General features: G+C 43.1%; 1 protein-coding gene across 1 annotated transcript; it reads left to right on the plus strand.

Moving 5' to 3' along the window:
• Positions 1-2,691: 2,691 nt before the first annotated feature.
• LOC125389507 (arylacetamide deacetylase-like 4 family member 1) lies at positions 2,692-14,629 on the plus strand. Its single transcript, XM_048418069.3, has 4 exons — positions 2,692-2,895; positions 7,857-8,073; positions 10,636-10,699; positions 12,344-14,629. Exons 1-4 carry the CDS (start codon positions 2,731-2,733, stop codon positions 13,116-13,118), a joined length of 1,221 nt encoding a protein of 406 aa, XP_048274026.1. The 5' UTR covers positions 2,692-2,730; the 3' UTR covers positions 13,119-14,629.
• Positions 14,630-16,211: the final 1,582 nt, after the last annotated feature.

Genomic DNA, 16,211 nt, shown 5'->3' on the forward strand with positions numbered 1-16,211 from the left:
CACATGTGCTCCTGGAAGCACCAAGCTACTTCAAGAGGAAGATGGGCATCAAAGAGGCTCCTAATGGAGTTTGCTAGCCATCTGGGCAAGAAACTGCTCTTTCCTGAACTGCGTAACTGAACATGCTGGACCACAGAGAAATGACTGCTGAACTTGCCTAAAGGTGAGATGATCCTTCAGGGTTCCTGCTTCATGAAAGAGACTGCTAGACATTCTGCAGGACACAGAAAAATGTGGCTGACAAACTGCCAATATAGGCAGAATTGTCTTTAAAATTTTCTGCTTCATGGAAAAGTCTGCTGGATACTATGGGCCCATTGGCTGAAGATTGGATGCCCCAATGGTACAGAAGAACTTTGAGTGACTGTCCAGGTAGTGAGATGTCTCTGTCAATTCTAGAGTTTTGAAAGTTGCTTACAATGAGCTTATTGTTTACTTAGGTAATACTATATCCTTCTTGAGTCTTTGATGGAGTTGAAGAATAGATAAAGTTTTTCTTAGTCATGGTAAAAGACAAAAGAGATATTAAGTATTGTAGCTATATAATTCCTGCTTGATAAGTTGGTGTCTGAGGTCCTTCTGTCTATGTGTTGCTTTTATTGGTTAATGAATAAAGAAACTGCCTTGGCCTGTTGATAGGGCAGAACTTAGGTAGGCGGGAAAAACTAAATGGCATGCTAGGAGAAAGGAGGCAGAGTCAGAGAGATGCCATGGAGTCACTGCCAGAGTAAGACTTGCCGAAACTTTGCCAGTAAGCCACTGCTATGTGGCAATACACAGATTAATGAAGATAGGTTAAATTAAGATGTAAGAATTATCCAATAAGAAGCTAGAGCTAAGGGGCCAAGCAGTGTTTTAATTAATATAGTTTCTGTGTGGTTATTCTGGTTCTGGGCAGCTGGGACGAACAAGCAGCCCCTTCTCCTACAATAACTGTTTTGTTATATGTAATTTTACTATGTTAAAATTAAAACCTTACTTTTTATTTAAATAGAAAAGGGGAGGTGATATGAGATTCCCACTCTGTATGCTGTGAATACCATTGGTTAACAAAGAAACTGTCTTGGGCCTGTGCAGGGAATAGAGGTAGGCGGGAAAAACTAAACTGAATGCTGGGAGAAGGAGAGAGAAGTTAGAGAGAAGCCATGCAGCCCTGCCAGATACAGATGCTGGGCACTTTACCCGGTAAGCCACAGCCACATGACAATACACAGATTACTAGAAATGGGTTAAATTAAGGTATAAGTGTTAGCCAATAAGAAGCTAGAACTACTGGGCCAAGCAGTAATTTAATTAATACAGTTTTTGTGTGGTTATTTTGGGTCTGAGCTGCTGGGTAGTAGGAAATGAGCTAGCAGCCTCCTACAACAAAATACCACCTCTCTTTCACCAAGTTTCTCCAGTAATACCTATTCATCCTCTGTTGTTCTCCAGCCCTTACCATTCATTGGGGACTCAGCTAGCAGTAATCAAGTGTTTCTCATGGGGCCATCTATTACAGGTTGATTCCCTTTGTACTGCCACAGATCATGCAACCCTTCTCTCATGAAATATTGAGTAATTATGTTATCCCGTGTTTCTGCTTCTATGGCACAAGGACTGATACCATGAGCTCACCACCCACAAGGCAGCCTGTGAAGGAGTCTTCTGTTTCATGTATGACTCTTCTTCAGTGCAAACAGTTTAGCTGCAGATTGTTCTCAATTATAACTCTTTCATGTACTTAGCTGGTCTTCATACTGAATCATTGATTTTTCCAATAGTGAACTGTAGAGAATGTCCATATTGTCTTGTCTTTTTTCCTGTTACAATTCTTTCCTTACATGGGCAAATTCTTTCTGACTAAACTGCTCAGTCTCAGTTGCATGTCTTAGTGCTCACAACAAAGGCCATACAACAGTTGCCATGTCCTTCTTGTGACTCTGTCTCATACCTACAACTTTTGGAGATCTCACTCAATACACATTCTAGTCTCTCAGTTATTTGGAAGAATCACCATACTTTCTTTACTTTGAGAACCCAATAAAGGAGATGGTGTTTATCTTGCATGTCTTGGTTTTGAGAGGTAAGCGTGCTCAAGGGGAGGTTATTTTTTGTCTCTAAATTAGCTAATCCCCTGTGACATCAGTTATACCGTAGATGTCAGTGTATGAGATATAAAACTGTAAGATGTGGCTAAGACAAGGAATAATTGTAAAGCTAATTTCTGAGAGCAAGCACATCAGGCTATCAAGAAAAGAGAATAGTATATGGGTGACTTCCCAAAAACCCCTCTATTTTTCCTTATCAAATGCCATGGGGCCATCTCTCAAATCTCTGGTTTTGCTCTTGAAAGAAGACCTGTAGGGCCCTTGATGTGACTTCTCAAGTTTCTCCAATGTCCCACACATCTAGTAATGCTTCAACACCATACTCCAATGATTTCTTCCTCACTGGTGTCACCCCTCTAATCAGATGGTGACTCTCCCCAAGTGGTATGATAAATGTCAACCTGCCAGGGCTCCACTTCTGCCAAGCAGGAACTTCTCCAGGTGGAAAGCTGATGTAATCCTTTGAGCATCACAGAAAGACATTCCCAGAGTGTCATAGCTGCTTATAGTGGGAGGGGGCAGTCCCTGCTAGATTCACTGTCTGTGTTATAAGGCACCCGGATCTGTGGAGGAGGGAGTTCTATAAGATCTTTCCAGGTGACAGGTCTTCCTTAGTGTATTCTGAAGGGCCAAGACCACCATGATCTTGGCAATAATCCTCTTCATGGCTGCATGCCTCCTGGTCCTGGGCGTCAGTATATGGGTTCTTATAGAGGAGATCTTCACTGTCCATATTCCTTTTCCCATCACCCACCGAGTGAGATTTCACATTCTACACTATGTATTCCAGCTGACAATAACATTGGTAAGTTTTGTTTTCAATGACTGTGTTCTGCCTGGTGTAGACAAAATCTCAGCCTTGGGAAAGGATTTGGCAAAGATCCGTATAATTTAAGAGCACCTGATAATATACACTGGTCAGTGATGATGACAGACATTGTGATAAGGACTTCCTAAATACTGTGGCCCTGTGTACAGTGTCCATTAAATGAGCTCTGAGTATTCTCTCAGTTCATATATTACTAGCATGGGGACAGTTACTTGGGAAGAAATTCATGGAGAAGGTTTCTGATGAGAAGGACTCCGGAGTCTGTGTGATAAAAATTGGGGGAGGAATTATGTGTGGTGGTCCTACCTTGGTAGAGTAGCATAAAGCTATCCATCCATCACCAGTTGGGAAAAACAGATCTACTGTTCTTTTGTAGAAATAGAGTCTTCAGTTAGGTGTAGAAGGGTCTGACATGTTATGATGTCCCCATTGTTCTTGATGTATTTTGCAGGTTTGAAACCAGAAATCTTAAAACACAGCACAAAATTTTAGTACCTTCTTGGTATAGGTTGTTCCCATTTAATTTTTAAAATGTTTTTATTTATTTGATAATTTCATCCAATGTATTTAGATCGTATTCACCCTTCTTACCTCTCCTGCTACCTCCACCCTCTCCACTCTTACCTCCCTGCCCACACAACTTTGATTTTTTAATTAATTAATTTATTTTTATCAAGTCAAGTTTCTGTATTCTAGGGAGTTGAACCTGCCCTGGAGTCTTGTCCACCCACCAGGGGCCACATTATTTAATAAACAGACTTTTCCTCTCACAGATGCTATCACATGTCAATAGCCCCTCAGCTAGTACTGGAGTTCTGTGTCCACCTTTCTCCCCTCTGTGCTGAAAGTTTGGCTGGCTTGTGCTTGAGGAGGTCTTGTACAAACTGATGTTGCTTTGAGTTTGTATATGCTACAGTCTTGGTATGACCAGAGGCCACTGTTTCTTTGAAGTTTTCTACTTCCTCTAGCTTTTATAATCTTTCTGTACACCCTCTGTGAAGACCTCTGAGCCTTGGAGAGGAGTGTGCTACAGATGTCCCATGTAGGACTAAGAACTCCATAGTGTTTTAATCCTCTGCATTACTACTGCTACTATTTTAAAATTTTGGGAAGGGCAAAATAGTATTGTATTTTCCTTCTTAGGCTGTTCTTGAGATTTGAAAATTAAAAGAGAGATTAATTGGAGATAGATGGTTTTTGGTATTCATCACTTTATATGACTATCTAATGAGTACAAGCTAAAAAGTGGTTAGATCTGAGGGTTTATATTTTATTTTGACACAGAATCATAAAACCATAGAGAAATGAGAAAGGAAAGGTGTTAAAACTTTTACAGGCCATACACTGTAAGAAAGTAAGTTTGTGGGGGGAAAATGAAAACAATAAAGGTTGATTTTTTTAATTGGTTTTAGCAGTTCAGACTCATTTTCTCTGTCCTGGGTTTGAGACACAAGAGATGTTTTTGCTTCAAGGCAAATAGCAGGAACACAAAATGCCTTTTAACCTGTTTTTTTCTCATTTGTCGTCAACTCAAAATACTCCTTATTCCAAAGTGGCATGTTTGGGGTGGAGTATGATCCATTCTGCTAAGACAGCAGATTTTCACAGGTGACAGCTTTTCCTCTATTCAATCTGAAGGAGCAAGAGTGCCTCAGATCTCTTGGTGGAGAGTTTTGCATGTTTTATCTCTTTGAGCTTCCCCAAATCTGATATGATCTTATTGTCCACCTCTGGACAGTTCAGTGACTTCTCTGGAGTTACTTGTATGGTATAAACAGGCAGCCTGATCACAGAACATAAACTGTGTTCTTTAGGATGAACTGACCTTTAATGCAGATTAGAAGCTAGAATGTCTCTGTGTTCTTAGGTTGAGTCCACAAGTGAGCTGACATTGAGTCACAAACTGTGTAGGAGAGTTGGAGGTACCAAGGTACAGACCAATGGGTATCAACAAACGTACTTTGTGCCCCTTACCCTGAGAATGTTTTCGCGGAGTCTAGAGAGACACTGTGGTTGGACCTACTGATGGAATTTCTAGGAGGTCACAGGCATCCACCACCACATTCTACCTCGCTGAGGTTTTTGCTTCTGTGACAACAATAAGAGCAAATGAGCATTCTTAGCAGGAACAGGTTGTTTACAGTTGATTTTCTTCACCCTTTGAAGATTCTCTTTGGTTTTCTGGATTGGGCCCACATAGATGCCCAACCCATGCTTACTGAATACAGGATCAATAGAGTGACTAAAAACTAGGTTGGGCATCTGTGCCTTACCAAGCTTGGTGAAAAGTATAAGTTGGAGAAAGACCTGGAGATGAGTGTCAGGAGACAGACCCAGTCCTTTTCATCCCACTCTGGGAAACGTCTCTTAGAACCTTCCATCCTCAGTGTATTGCAGAAAAGAAGAGGCAAAACTCCCTGTTATTTCTTAGCAAGCAAAGAGGCTTATGCACGGAGCCAATGCTGTGCTGTGTTTATCCCTCATGACACTCCCAGTCTCTGTGTGTGTACCCAATGGGACTATGCACTGTGACACACTGGGCTTTGAATCCAGGTGCCAATCAAGGCTTCCAGGACAGAGGTGAATGCCAAAGACAAACATCACTCATAGCTTCCCTTCTAGTAGCAAATGGTGCACACTCATGAACATGCCCAACCTGCTCTCAGAACAGTGCCCTGAATGGAAGCTGACTCTGGTGAAGAAAAGTCAGGAGGAGACCATGAATTCTGCTAGGGAGAGGCAGAAGAAACCTGCCTTGCTGAGAGGTGACACCTGAGCTAGCAGCTAAAAGGCGGTGAGGGAAGAGGCACATGAGTATCTTGTTGGTTAAGAGATCCAGGGGCCTGGACTTTGGAGGATCAGTCTTGAGTTCAGTGTAGTGGAACAGGAGAGGAGGGGAAGGGAAGAGGGTGGCATTAGGGGGTGTGGTTGCAGACTGTATAAACTGTTAAAGATGTCCTAAGATCATTGGTGTTTTCCCAATAAGATGAAAGGCCACATGGCAAGTAAACTCACAAATGTCTAACCTTCCAGGTGGAATCTACCACCAGGACATGTCTTGGTGTCCATCAATATGTTTAGGAGTAAAAAGTTGAACTCACTAATCCAGTCCCCATGTCAGTGTTCTAAGTGGCCCACTTGTTGGTTCCCGGCTGCTCAGCAGCTCAGACCCAACATAATCACATAGAAACTGTATTAACCACTGCTTGGTCCATTAGCTCTATCTTCCTATTGGCTAACTCTTATATCTTAATTTAACCCATTTCTATCCATCTTTGTATTGCCATGTGACTATGGCTTACCGGCTAATGTTCCAGCATCTGTCTCTGGTGGGGCTACATGGCTTCTCTCTGACTCTGCCTCCTTTCTCCCAGCATTCAGTTTAGTTTTGCCTGCCTACCTCTGTTCCCCTACTGCTCTGCTATAGGCCCAAAGTAGTTCCTTTATTAACCAATGATACTCACAGCATACAGAGGGGAATCCCACATCATGTCAGTCAGTGCAGAAGTTATAGTCCAGAGCTGTCCTGTTGTGAGGCATTTGTGGCTACCAGATTCTAGTTCCACCTTTTGCCTCCTCAAAATTCTAAAGTATCTGTGGTGGTTTGAAAGAAAATGACCCCCAAAAGGAATGACACTATTAGGAGGTGGGGCTTTGTTGGAGGAAGTGTGTCACTATTGGGGTAGGCTTTGAGGTCTCCTGTGCTCAAGATGCTGTCCAAGTGTCTGAGTCTACTTCCTATTGCCTGCATATCAAGATGTAGCAGCTTTCTCCAGCGCTCTCTGCCTGAACACCACCATGCCACCCCATCATGCTGATAATGGACTAACCCTCTAACACTGTGAACTGCCACCTCAATTAAATGTTTTCCTTGATGAGGATTTGCCATGGCCATGGTGTCTCTTTATAGTAATAGAAACCCTAACTACGACAGTGGCCTTGACTTTCAGGCTTACCAGTGGATTCTATCCCTGTCATTCATACTTAAAGAACACCACAGAGTTTCTGACAAGCACATAGTTGATGCTCAGACTATCACGGAAAAGATAATCACCACAAGCAAACTTCACCATTTGGTAATTTTTATAACCCACCCACTTTATAGCACCCAGAAAGTCCTAGAGTGTATGGGCATTAATCTTGCTTTGTGGATGAGAGAATTATGAGAATAGTTGTCACTGAGTCACCTAGTTTGGAGCACATAGTTTGGAGAAGAAATTGAACTAGGCATGGGCCTCATAACTGCAAAGGATGGACCGAGAAACTTCAAGTCTCTGTGGTAGGCATTGGGCCAGCACTCAACTTCACTGTGCACTGTGTGTGACAGAGGCTATCATGTGAGTCATAAAATGGCCATGGGACTAGAAATAGTGGCTCTCCTTATATTTTTGTTTGGGTTTTTCTGTTTGCTTTTGGTTATTCAAAACAAAACATATACACTACACATAGCTACAGCTCTGGCTGTCCTTATTCACTATGTAGAGCAGGCTGGCCTCCAACTCATAGAGACCTGCTTGCCTCAGCCTCTCAAGTGCTGTGATTAAAGACATGCACCACCACACTCAGTCTCATGATATATTTTTAAGAAATGGGTAAAGCAGCATGAAGAGGCACCTATGTACTTAGGAGATGAAGTGCTAGATGAGAGAAATGAATGGAGAGCTAGCATAGAATCAGAACTGTGGGGCCACGGTTGCAAAGGCCACTGGGAAATCCTGACGACAAGGAGGAACAGCTTTTCTCTCCTAGTTTGTGTCCCTCACTTCCTAGATCTCCACAACTCAGCACTGATTTACTTACTGGAAACAATTCCATCTAATTAGGAGCTTTGGCCAAGTCCTGAGTTGACCCATCCAGTACATTGGGCCACAGCAGTAAAGAAGGAATGGATGACTGTGGAAGGCAGCCAACTGTCTTTCCCTTCTATCTTTCTGCAGGGGAATTTACTGGAAAAGATGAAAATTTGCCCCATGCCCCGCTTTTTCTGCTTCCTCCAAGACCTGGTGGTGCCAAAGAATAACTATGGTGTGTTGGTAAAGGACCTGCATTTTGGAACAATCCCTGTGAGGCTGTTCCAGCCCAAGACTGCCTCCTCTGGCCTCCGACGAGGCATCATCTTCTACCATGGAGGAGGCTGTGTGTTTGGCAGCCTGGGTAAGAAGTGTCTCTGAGGTATAGGGAAGGAGGGAGGTTCTCACAACTGACATAACTACATCTTCATTCTATTCTTGAGAGGGAGACAAAGAAAGCAGCAGCCAGAAATCCTTCTGAGGAGGCCACACAGAGCCCAAGGGTTATGCCAGTCAAGAAGGTTGCAATTTTCCATGGAAATGCCTTCTATGATAAGCCTTAGTCCAGGAGGGGACACAGCGTCACTAGCAGCCAAGTTTTTGGTGTGATTCCTCCCTTCCATTTCTTCTCAAAGCCACTGGCTCATCCGGGATCCCCAAATCACACATCTTCAGCTCTGACGAACCACTGCAGTGTGACGAGTCTGTACCCACTGCACCCTTTCCGTTAGGCGTCTCTTCTCCATTCCTTAACTTGTAGGCTCTTCTGCTTTAGGAAACACAGGGGTCTTAAAACATGCCTCACAGAGCATTTCTGCAATCTAGCCCCCTCTTTGCCCCCTGTGATATCCTCTCCCAGGCAACCACCTTTTGCCCCCTCCTGCACTTGCTCTGCTGTAGCGCCATGCTGTGCTGAGCTATGCTACAGCACTTGCTATGCTGAGCTCATCACTCCTGGTCTTCTGGGCATGCTGTTTCGTTCTCAGAACATGTCCCTCATGGCTGGCTTGGAATGGGTGGACACCCCTTTGATCGTGAATCTTTTCACAAGTGGCCTTTCTCAAGTGGCCTCCCCCAATATCTACCTACAGAATTTTTCTGCCATTCTGAGGTTAAACACCTACTCTCCAACTCCACCCATGACATCTTACTTGTTAAACGTCTTTATGGCATTTGCTACCATATCAGCTTTCTTTGGTTCCCCATCCCCTGTGTTCCTTTATTTCCTGTCTTTCTGCCCCTAGAAAGAATGGGAATGCTTAGAGGGAGAGACCTGGGTGGTCTATGCTGCTGGATCCCTAGTGCTTGACCTTATTGTTTGTAATTTTTGACTGACTTGCAAACACACGGATTATAATTATCTATTGATGGTTGAGTGCAAGCGTAAATTTGCAAAGAAACAAACGTTTGCGTGAGTGAGAATCATGGACATAGGTAGACAAGGAGAGATGAATGACCCTGTCCATTAACAGAACAGGATGCGATGGGGGGTTACTTGCTGCCACCTACTGGTAGAAATATCTGTGACTCTTCTACACCTGAAAGTGTTGAATGGGATGCCCCCAAATTAACTATGATTAGAACCATTAGGGGTCCCATCCCTGTCCAGCAGCAGTTTTCAGTCTCGGAAATCCTTGGAAGCACCCCCTAGACTGCCAGGCTCTTCAGTGGTGTAAAACACCCGTAGACATGCTCCTTAATGAGATGCTGAAGTCCTGCCATTCCTTTGGTTCAGAGTACACAAGGATGTACCACCTAACTCAACCCTGTCCTATCCACTCCAAGCAGAGTGAGTGGCAGGTACAACACTCTAAAACTGGAGCGACTAGGGGACCTTAGTTGGAGGAAGGATGTGAGTGAGACAGAGCGTAGAGAAGCGGGACAGGGGGAAGGGTCCAGATCATGACTAAAAGGGACTCCATACTGGCTGTCCATTAATGTCACATCCACTCCCAGTCCCTTCCTACAAGTCAGCTCAGTCCCTGTTGAAGGCAGGTCCAGACATCTGTACTCAAGGAAGCCTGGATGATACAAATACACAGCAAGGTGGACACACAATTGTTTGAGCTTTGAACACAGGAGCTGCCCCCCCCCCCCCGCCACCTCAGCTGACACTCCTCGACGCATTGGCCTCAGCACCTGATTTCAGTTCTTACCATATCATTGAAAGTCCTTGTTTCCACCTAGCGGTCGCCCATCATCACTACATTGCTTGGTGAAATGTACAAAATCCTGGTTCTTGGTTCCTATTTCAGAGTTGCTGGTCCAATGGGTTTGGGCATCCTGAGCAGAACATGTGTACATAGGCTACCTAGGACCTCTGTATGCCTGCAGCCAGGGCTCAACAGGGCTGAGTTTAAGATGCACTTCTCAGGTTCTAGGCCTGGAGTTGGACCTGAATGTGCAACCCACTAATCTTAGAGGCTCCACCTTCTGGAAGTTCAGATATACCATCCCCATAATTGAACTGTTCCATTTAGCCTTTGTATATTTCCTATTCAATATGAAACATACAAAATTGTTACAAGGCCAGTTTTGTCTACAGAGTGAGTTCCAGGATATCTAAGACTACACAGAGAAACCCTGTTTCACAAGAACAAAAAAATTATTAAACTCATTCTAAACTCCACAATCTTAGCTTTGTCCATTTCAGATTCCCCGGGCTTTTTAGCCCTCAGTTTCCTCACTATAAAGTTCGATGATACAGAATATGAGCCCCAAGTCCCTTTGAGCCCTGACATTGAGACTGAAAATGACAACTGGCTTTCCCTGGGAGATCTGGCTACAGTCACTTCAGAGGTGACAAGAATCAGAAGACAGGAAGGATGTCATCTCCTTATGCATAGCAGAAGCTTCTGTCTTAGGGCTGTGGTAGAAAGTTCTAGATCCTCCTCATGGCTGCATTGAACCTGCTCTTGTCTTACAGATTGTTACCATAACACGTGCAGCTACCTGGCCCGGGAGACAGATTCAGTGTTGCTGTCAGTGGGGTGAGTAACTTACAATAGACATTGACTTCAGCAGGTACCAATGAGCCATGATAGGGTGACTACAAGGTTAGATGGCCTTGCTTTGCTCTGGACCAGTCTGTGGCCATTTAGTAAATGAGATAGAAATGTGCACTGTGATGTGAAGGAATCTAGGTAGTGAAAAGTTAAATAAAACACAACGGTTCAAAGACCACTGGTAGCTCGAGTCCCAGGGGAATCCAATGCCCTCTTCTGGTTCCTGTGGGCATTGCACCATGTGCACAAACCCACACAAAGACTCATATGTATACACATAATTACAAACTAAAAGAAAAATAGTTTTTAAAAAATTCACCACCACAAAAGGCAACTTAAAGAAGAGAGAATTTATTTCAGTCTGTTGAGAATGATTCCAGGAGGATAAGAGTCCATCGTGACGAGGAGGCAAGGCAGCGTGTGGCAGGCAAGGCAGTAGGAGTAACTAGCCCAGAGCTCACATCCTCAACAGCGAGCACAGAGAGAATGAACAGCAGTGGGACAAGGCTACAAACACCCAGAATCCACGGGCAGTGGCATCCACAAGGAGACCATCCCTCTTCTCTTCTCTCTCGCTGCCCTTCACTCTCTTCTCTTCCCTGTTATGTCCTGCGGAACCACCTTCATCTTGACTTTAACCTTAGCCTCCCCATTTTTCCAGACAGGCAATAAGACATGTCATTGCCCTGTTCTTGTCGTGGCTTGTTTTCCCACTTGCAGTGGGAATTAGCTTTCAGAACAATTATGTTTCAACTTGCATAATTCTCGGTGGGATTTGTTGATCTATATGTATTTGAATGGAGAATCTTTGCCAATCTGACACTGGGTAGGTTATTCAAAGTCAAATCGAAAACAATGAGGATAGCCCCCAGGATAGTTTTCTTCCTGGCACTGTGAAAATGTACCCTGACCAAAACAGCAGAAAGGTTCATTTTAGCTTGCAACTCTGGGTCACAGATCGTCATTAAGGAATGTCAAGGCAGGGACTTGAAGGCAGCCTGCTTACTAGTCCACAAAGCATTACCTCTGACCAAGGAATTTACTTCACAGCCAAGTACAACAGGAAACACGGAGAATGTTTCTTGCTTGTTGGCTTGGAGGCTCATGTTTAACAGCCTAGAGTTACCTGCCCAGGGAATGGAGCTACCCACAGTGGTATTGGCCATCCTGTACCAATTAACAATCAAGACAATCATCCCACACAGACATGCCCACAACCAATTGTTTGTTTGTTTGTTTATTTATTTATTATTATTATTTTTTGTTTTGCTTTGTTTTTGAGATAGGATTTCTCTACGGAACATCCCTGGCTGCTCTGGGACTTGTTTTGCAGACCAGACTGGCCTTGAACTCACAGAGATTTGCCTGCCTTTGCCTCCTCCTGAGTGTGGTTCAGGCCACAGGTCAATTTGGTCTAGGAAGTTCCTTAATTGAGGCGCTCCTCTCAGATAATTATAGGCTCTATTTGATTGACAGTTGAAGCTCATCAGGGCATCATCTTTATTTGTTTGGGTCATTCTTAAGGTTCAGTCAGGCTCTGTCTCCTCTGGGCATAGAGAATGCTATTTGAATAGCCTCCACTAAACCCTGTATGTGTTAGTTAGCATTCTGTATGTTTTTCCTCCTTAGGTACCGCAAGCTTCCTGACCACCATCACCCTTCTGCTTTCCAGGATTGCCTGAATGCCACCATCCACTTCTTGAAAGACCTGAAAACCTATGGGGTAGACCCTGCTCGGTTGGTGGTTAGTGGAGAAAGCATAGGAGCTGGGGCTGTAGCCATTATCACCCAGGTGTTATTGGGCAGGCAAGATCTCCCTCGGTTTCGGGCTCAGGTTCTGATTTACCCAATCACCCAGGTGGTCAATTTTCAGTTACCATCTTACCAGCAGAATCAAAATGCCCCATTCCTACCTAGAAAATTTTTGATGACTTGTGCGTGTAAGTATTTGGCCATTGACCTCTCTTGGATGGATGATATGTTGAAAGGTGCAGTTATACCCCCAGACTACTGGAAGAAGTATAAGAAATGGCTCGGCTCTGACAACATCCCACAAAGATTCAAGAGCCAAGGCCTACAACCCAAGTTTCCTGGACCTTTTAATGAGACTGCCTATTTGGAAGCCACACGTATTTTTGATTTGGAAGTTTCACCTCTCCTAGCAGATGACAAGACCATTGCTCAGCTTCCTGAAACATTCCTGGTGAGCTGCGAGTATGATGTTCTCCGTGATGACTGCTTGCTCTACAAGAAACGCTTGGAGGACCAGGGGGTTCCTGTGACCTGGTGCCATATAGAAGATGGCTTTCATGGATGCATACTTTTATTTGATAAGGGCATTTTCTCTTTTCCTTGTTCACATGAGGTTATGAATTCTACAGTCAGTTACATAAAGGGCATATGAGATCTTAAGGGTGAAGTCAGTAGTTACACAATTGCTTAGCATGCACAATTAAAATTTTAGCACTGCAAACAAACAACCCTAAAGAAACAAGTAAACAAGCAGAATGAAAAACAAAAACAAAACCCATAAAGGAAAATAGTGAAAAAGAAGTGTATGGCAGCACACATAAGTAGGAGAAGTCAAGGATGACCTCTGACATCAGCAAAGGACTTGATGATTCGCTGCTGTTCAGATCCACTTGAGTCGGTTCATCTTATTGTCTCCTCAAGTGGTTTGAAAGCCCCTAGATTAGTAATTCAGAGACAATTATATCACAAGGACTCTGACTTATAGAGCAGTTTAGCCTCTGTTAGATACAAAAGTTGAGAGTGGTTGAACTGTAGAAAAGGAAAGGATGCTGAAAAGGAGAAGTGAGTCGCTTCTTCTTTATGGTTATAACTTGATTTGACTTCTACCTTTGACAATGAATACCTGTCATTTTTGCTGCCATGACCAAATATCTTACAAGAAGCAACTTAGGGAAGAAAAAGTTTATTTGTTTATGTTTTTATAGAGGAGTCCACCATGAATGCCATGGCATGAGAAGCATGAGGTGGTTGATCACATTGCATTAGAAGCCAGAAAGCAGAGAGCAGATAGGGAAGGAGCTGGGCCACAAGACTTCAAATCCCGACCCAATGGCTTGCTTCCTCCAGTAAGATTCCAGCCCCTAAAAGTTCCACAACCATCTAAGGCAGTACCACCAGCTAGCGACTAAATATCCAAATGAGCTGAAGGAGGACATTTCACATTCATGACTTCTGTGTGCTCTTGGGGAATCTTGTAATATAAAACTAATTGATTTCAACTTTGAAAGTTCCTATTAATCTTTTGTTCAAAAGCCAAAAGTCTCTTTTGATATCAAGACAATTACTTAATTTTGAACCTCTGTAAAGAAAAGGAAAAAGAGAAAAAATAAACAAAACAATCAACAACAAAGCAACCTATGCTTCCACTAAACAACAGAATAAACATTTCTCTTCTAAAAGTATAAACAAGAAGAAAACAAGTAAAGTAAAGACCAAAATTCAGCAGAGAAAATATCCAATCCTATATCTTGATGCCTGACATTTTGGCTTTGTGTAACCTTGCCTTTCTATGCTGGTTAGCTTTAATTTGCAATGTGGCACAATCTAGAATCACCTGGGAGGAGTCTCAAGAAGGGGTTGTCTATGTTGTCTACATTGGGTTGGACTATGGCCATGTCTGGGGAGGGGACCATCTCAAGTTTATTGATGTGGGTAAACCTAACCCACCGTAGGAGCCACCATTCCCTAGACGAGGGCTCATACTGTATGAGGGTGGAGAACTCAGTCTGAGCAAAAGCAAGCAGGTGAGCATGCTTGCATTCATTTCTGCTCTTTATTGTGGCTGTGATGTGACCAATTGTTTGAAGTTCCTGCCTTGACTTTCCCAGAATGATAAATTGTAACCTGGAATTGTAAGTTGACATAAACCCCTCTTCCCCTAAATTGTTTTTTTTTTGTTTGTTTTTTGTTTTTTGGGTAAGGATATTTTTATATTGCTAAATAAATGAAACTAGGGCAGAAATTGATACTTCAAAGTGGGATGATTAATGTAATAAACCTGACCATGTGATTTTGGGCACCTGAAACTATTTTGTCAAAAAAAAAAATGTGAAAATGTTAGGGATGTTGCTGGCAATTAATTCCATTGGCTGATAGAAGCAGAGCTTTATGGACCTTTCTAGTGGGAACTTAGAAGGAAATGTTCGGAGTAGCAGAGATAGTGAAGACCTAGATCATAAATGAGGACTTCACTGGAATGAAGATGAAGGCTGTTACTGTAGCATTTTGATCAAGAATGTGGGAATCTGGCTTTTTCCTTCTTATAAAAGCCTGAGAACCCGACTCAAGCTGAATTAAGAGATGATGAACTAGTCTGTTTGACAGAAGAAATTCCAGACCAGGAGAGCACTCAGGCTGATGCTGAGACTGTAACTGACACAGAGGTACCCACCCTTGAAGTGCTGAACTGGGACGATAAAATGGATATCCCAAGGGCAAAACCTCACCCATTGGAGGTACCATCTTGTGGGGCTCCTAGTTAATTCAAAGAAGGAAAGACTAAAGGTAACAGGTCGCCTGTCTTTGAAAGCAAATGCCCAGGAAAATGTGTTCTTGGGGTTCATACACAGAAGTGGTGATACAAGGGGACTGGGCTACATCTCAAACTGCCATAAATGTCATCCCTAGGTAGCTGGATTTGAAGGCATGAAAGATACAGTACTGGAGAGCATTGTGGAGATCAGCTGAGGCTTAGTGTAGTGTGACTGGATCAGAACCCCTGCAGAGAGGCTCTGAGGGGCCTCCGAATTAAGCTGTAAAGATGAAGCCCCAATTGCAATTGAGACCCCATGATATTGGAGATGCCAGGACTGTGAGATGCCCACCAAGCATAGCTGCAATTGTGGACTGGAGCAGCACTAAGCCTAAGAGAGAAGCAGTATATGGTATAGGTGGCAGAGTTAAAAAAGTGGAGCTACTAAAGCCCTTTGGAATCAAAATGACATTATGAGCCCCAAAAGCTGGATATTAGAGCTATATGATTTGATATTATTTCTGCTAGAGTTTAGTTTTGCTTTTTTGCTATAACCCGTTCTTCCATTTTGGAATAGAAATGTTACTGAGCTATTGCATGAATATAAGAATATAAATTGTTTTTAATTTTCTAGGAACTCACAATTAAGATACTTTGGACTATATTATATATAATGAAAAAAGGCCTTGAGGACAGTGAGTAGAAGCTACAGGGTAAAAGTAATGTGTTTGCGTGTCAAGTTGTCAAGGAGTGGTAAAGTATGGTAGTTAGCTGTAGTTATCAACTTGACATAATCTAGAATCACCTAGGAGGCGAGAGATTGCCTACATTGGGCTAACCTGTGATAATGTCTATGGGTGATTATCCTAAATTAATTGTGGACAACATCATTCCTTAGGTAGGGAGTCTTGAAATTGAGCTGTATACATGTAAACAAGCTAATACCTACTTATTAATTTCTCCCTGCTCTTGACTATGGATGTGATGTTACTG

This window comes from Myodes glareolus, chromosome 6 (genome assembly GCF_982192425.1).
Source record: "Myodes glareolus chromosome 6, mMyoGla1.1, whole genome shotgun sequence".
NCBI classification, from domain to species: domain Eukaryota; kingdom Metazoa; phylum Chordata; class Mammalia; order Rodentia; family Cricetidae; genus Myodes; species Myodes glareolus.

What these genes read in the sequence shown, in the direction of transcription:
- LOC125389507 (XM_048418069.3), top strand. Translation starts at nt 2,731, where the DNA reads ATGATCTTGGCAATAATCCTCTTCATGGCTGCATGCCTCCTGGTCCTG. An exon ending in TCCAGCTGACAATAACATTG is followed by an intron (nt 2,896 to 7,856) that starts GTAAGTTTTGTT and finishes ATCTTTCTGCAG; the next exon opens with GGGAATTTACTGGAAAAGAT. An exon ending in TCAGTGTTGCTGTCAGTGGG is followed by an intron (nt 10,700 to 12,343) that starts GTGAGTAACTTA and finishes TTTCCTCCTTAG; the next exon opens with GTACCGCAAGCTTCCTGACC.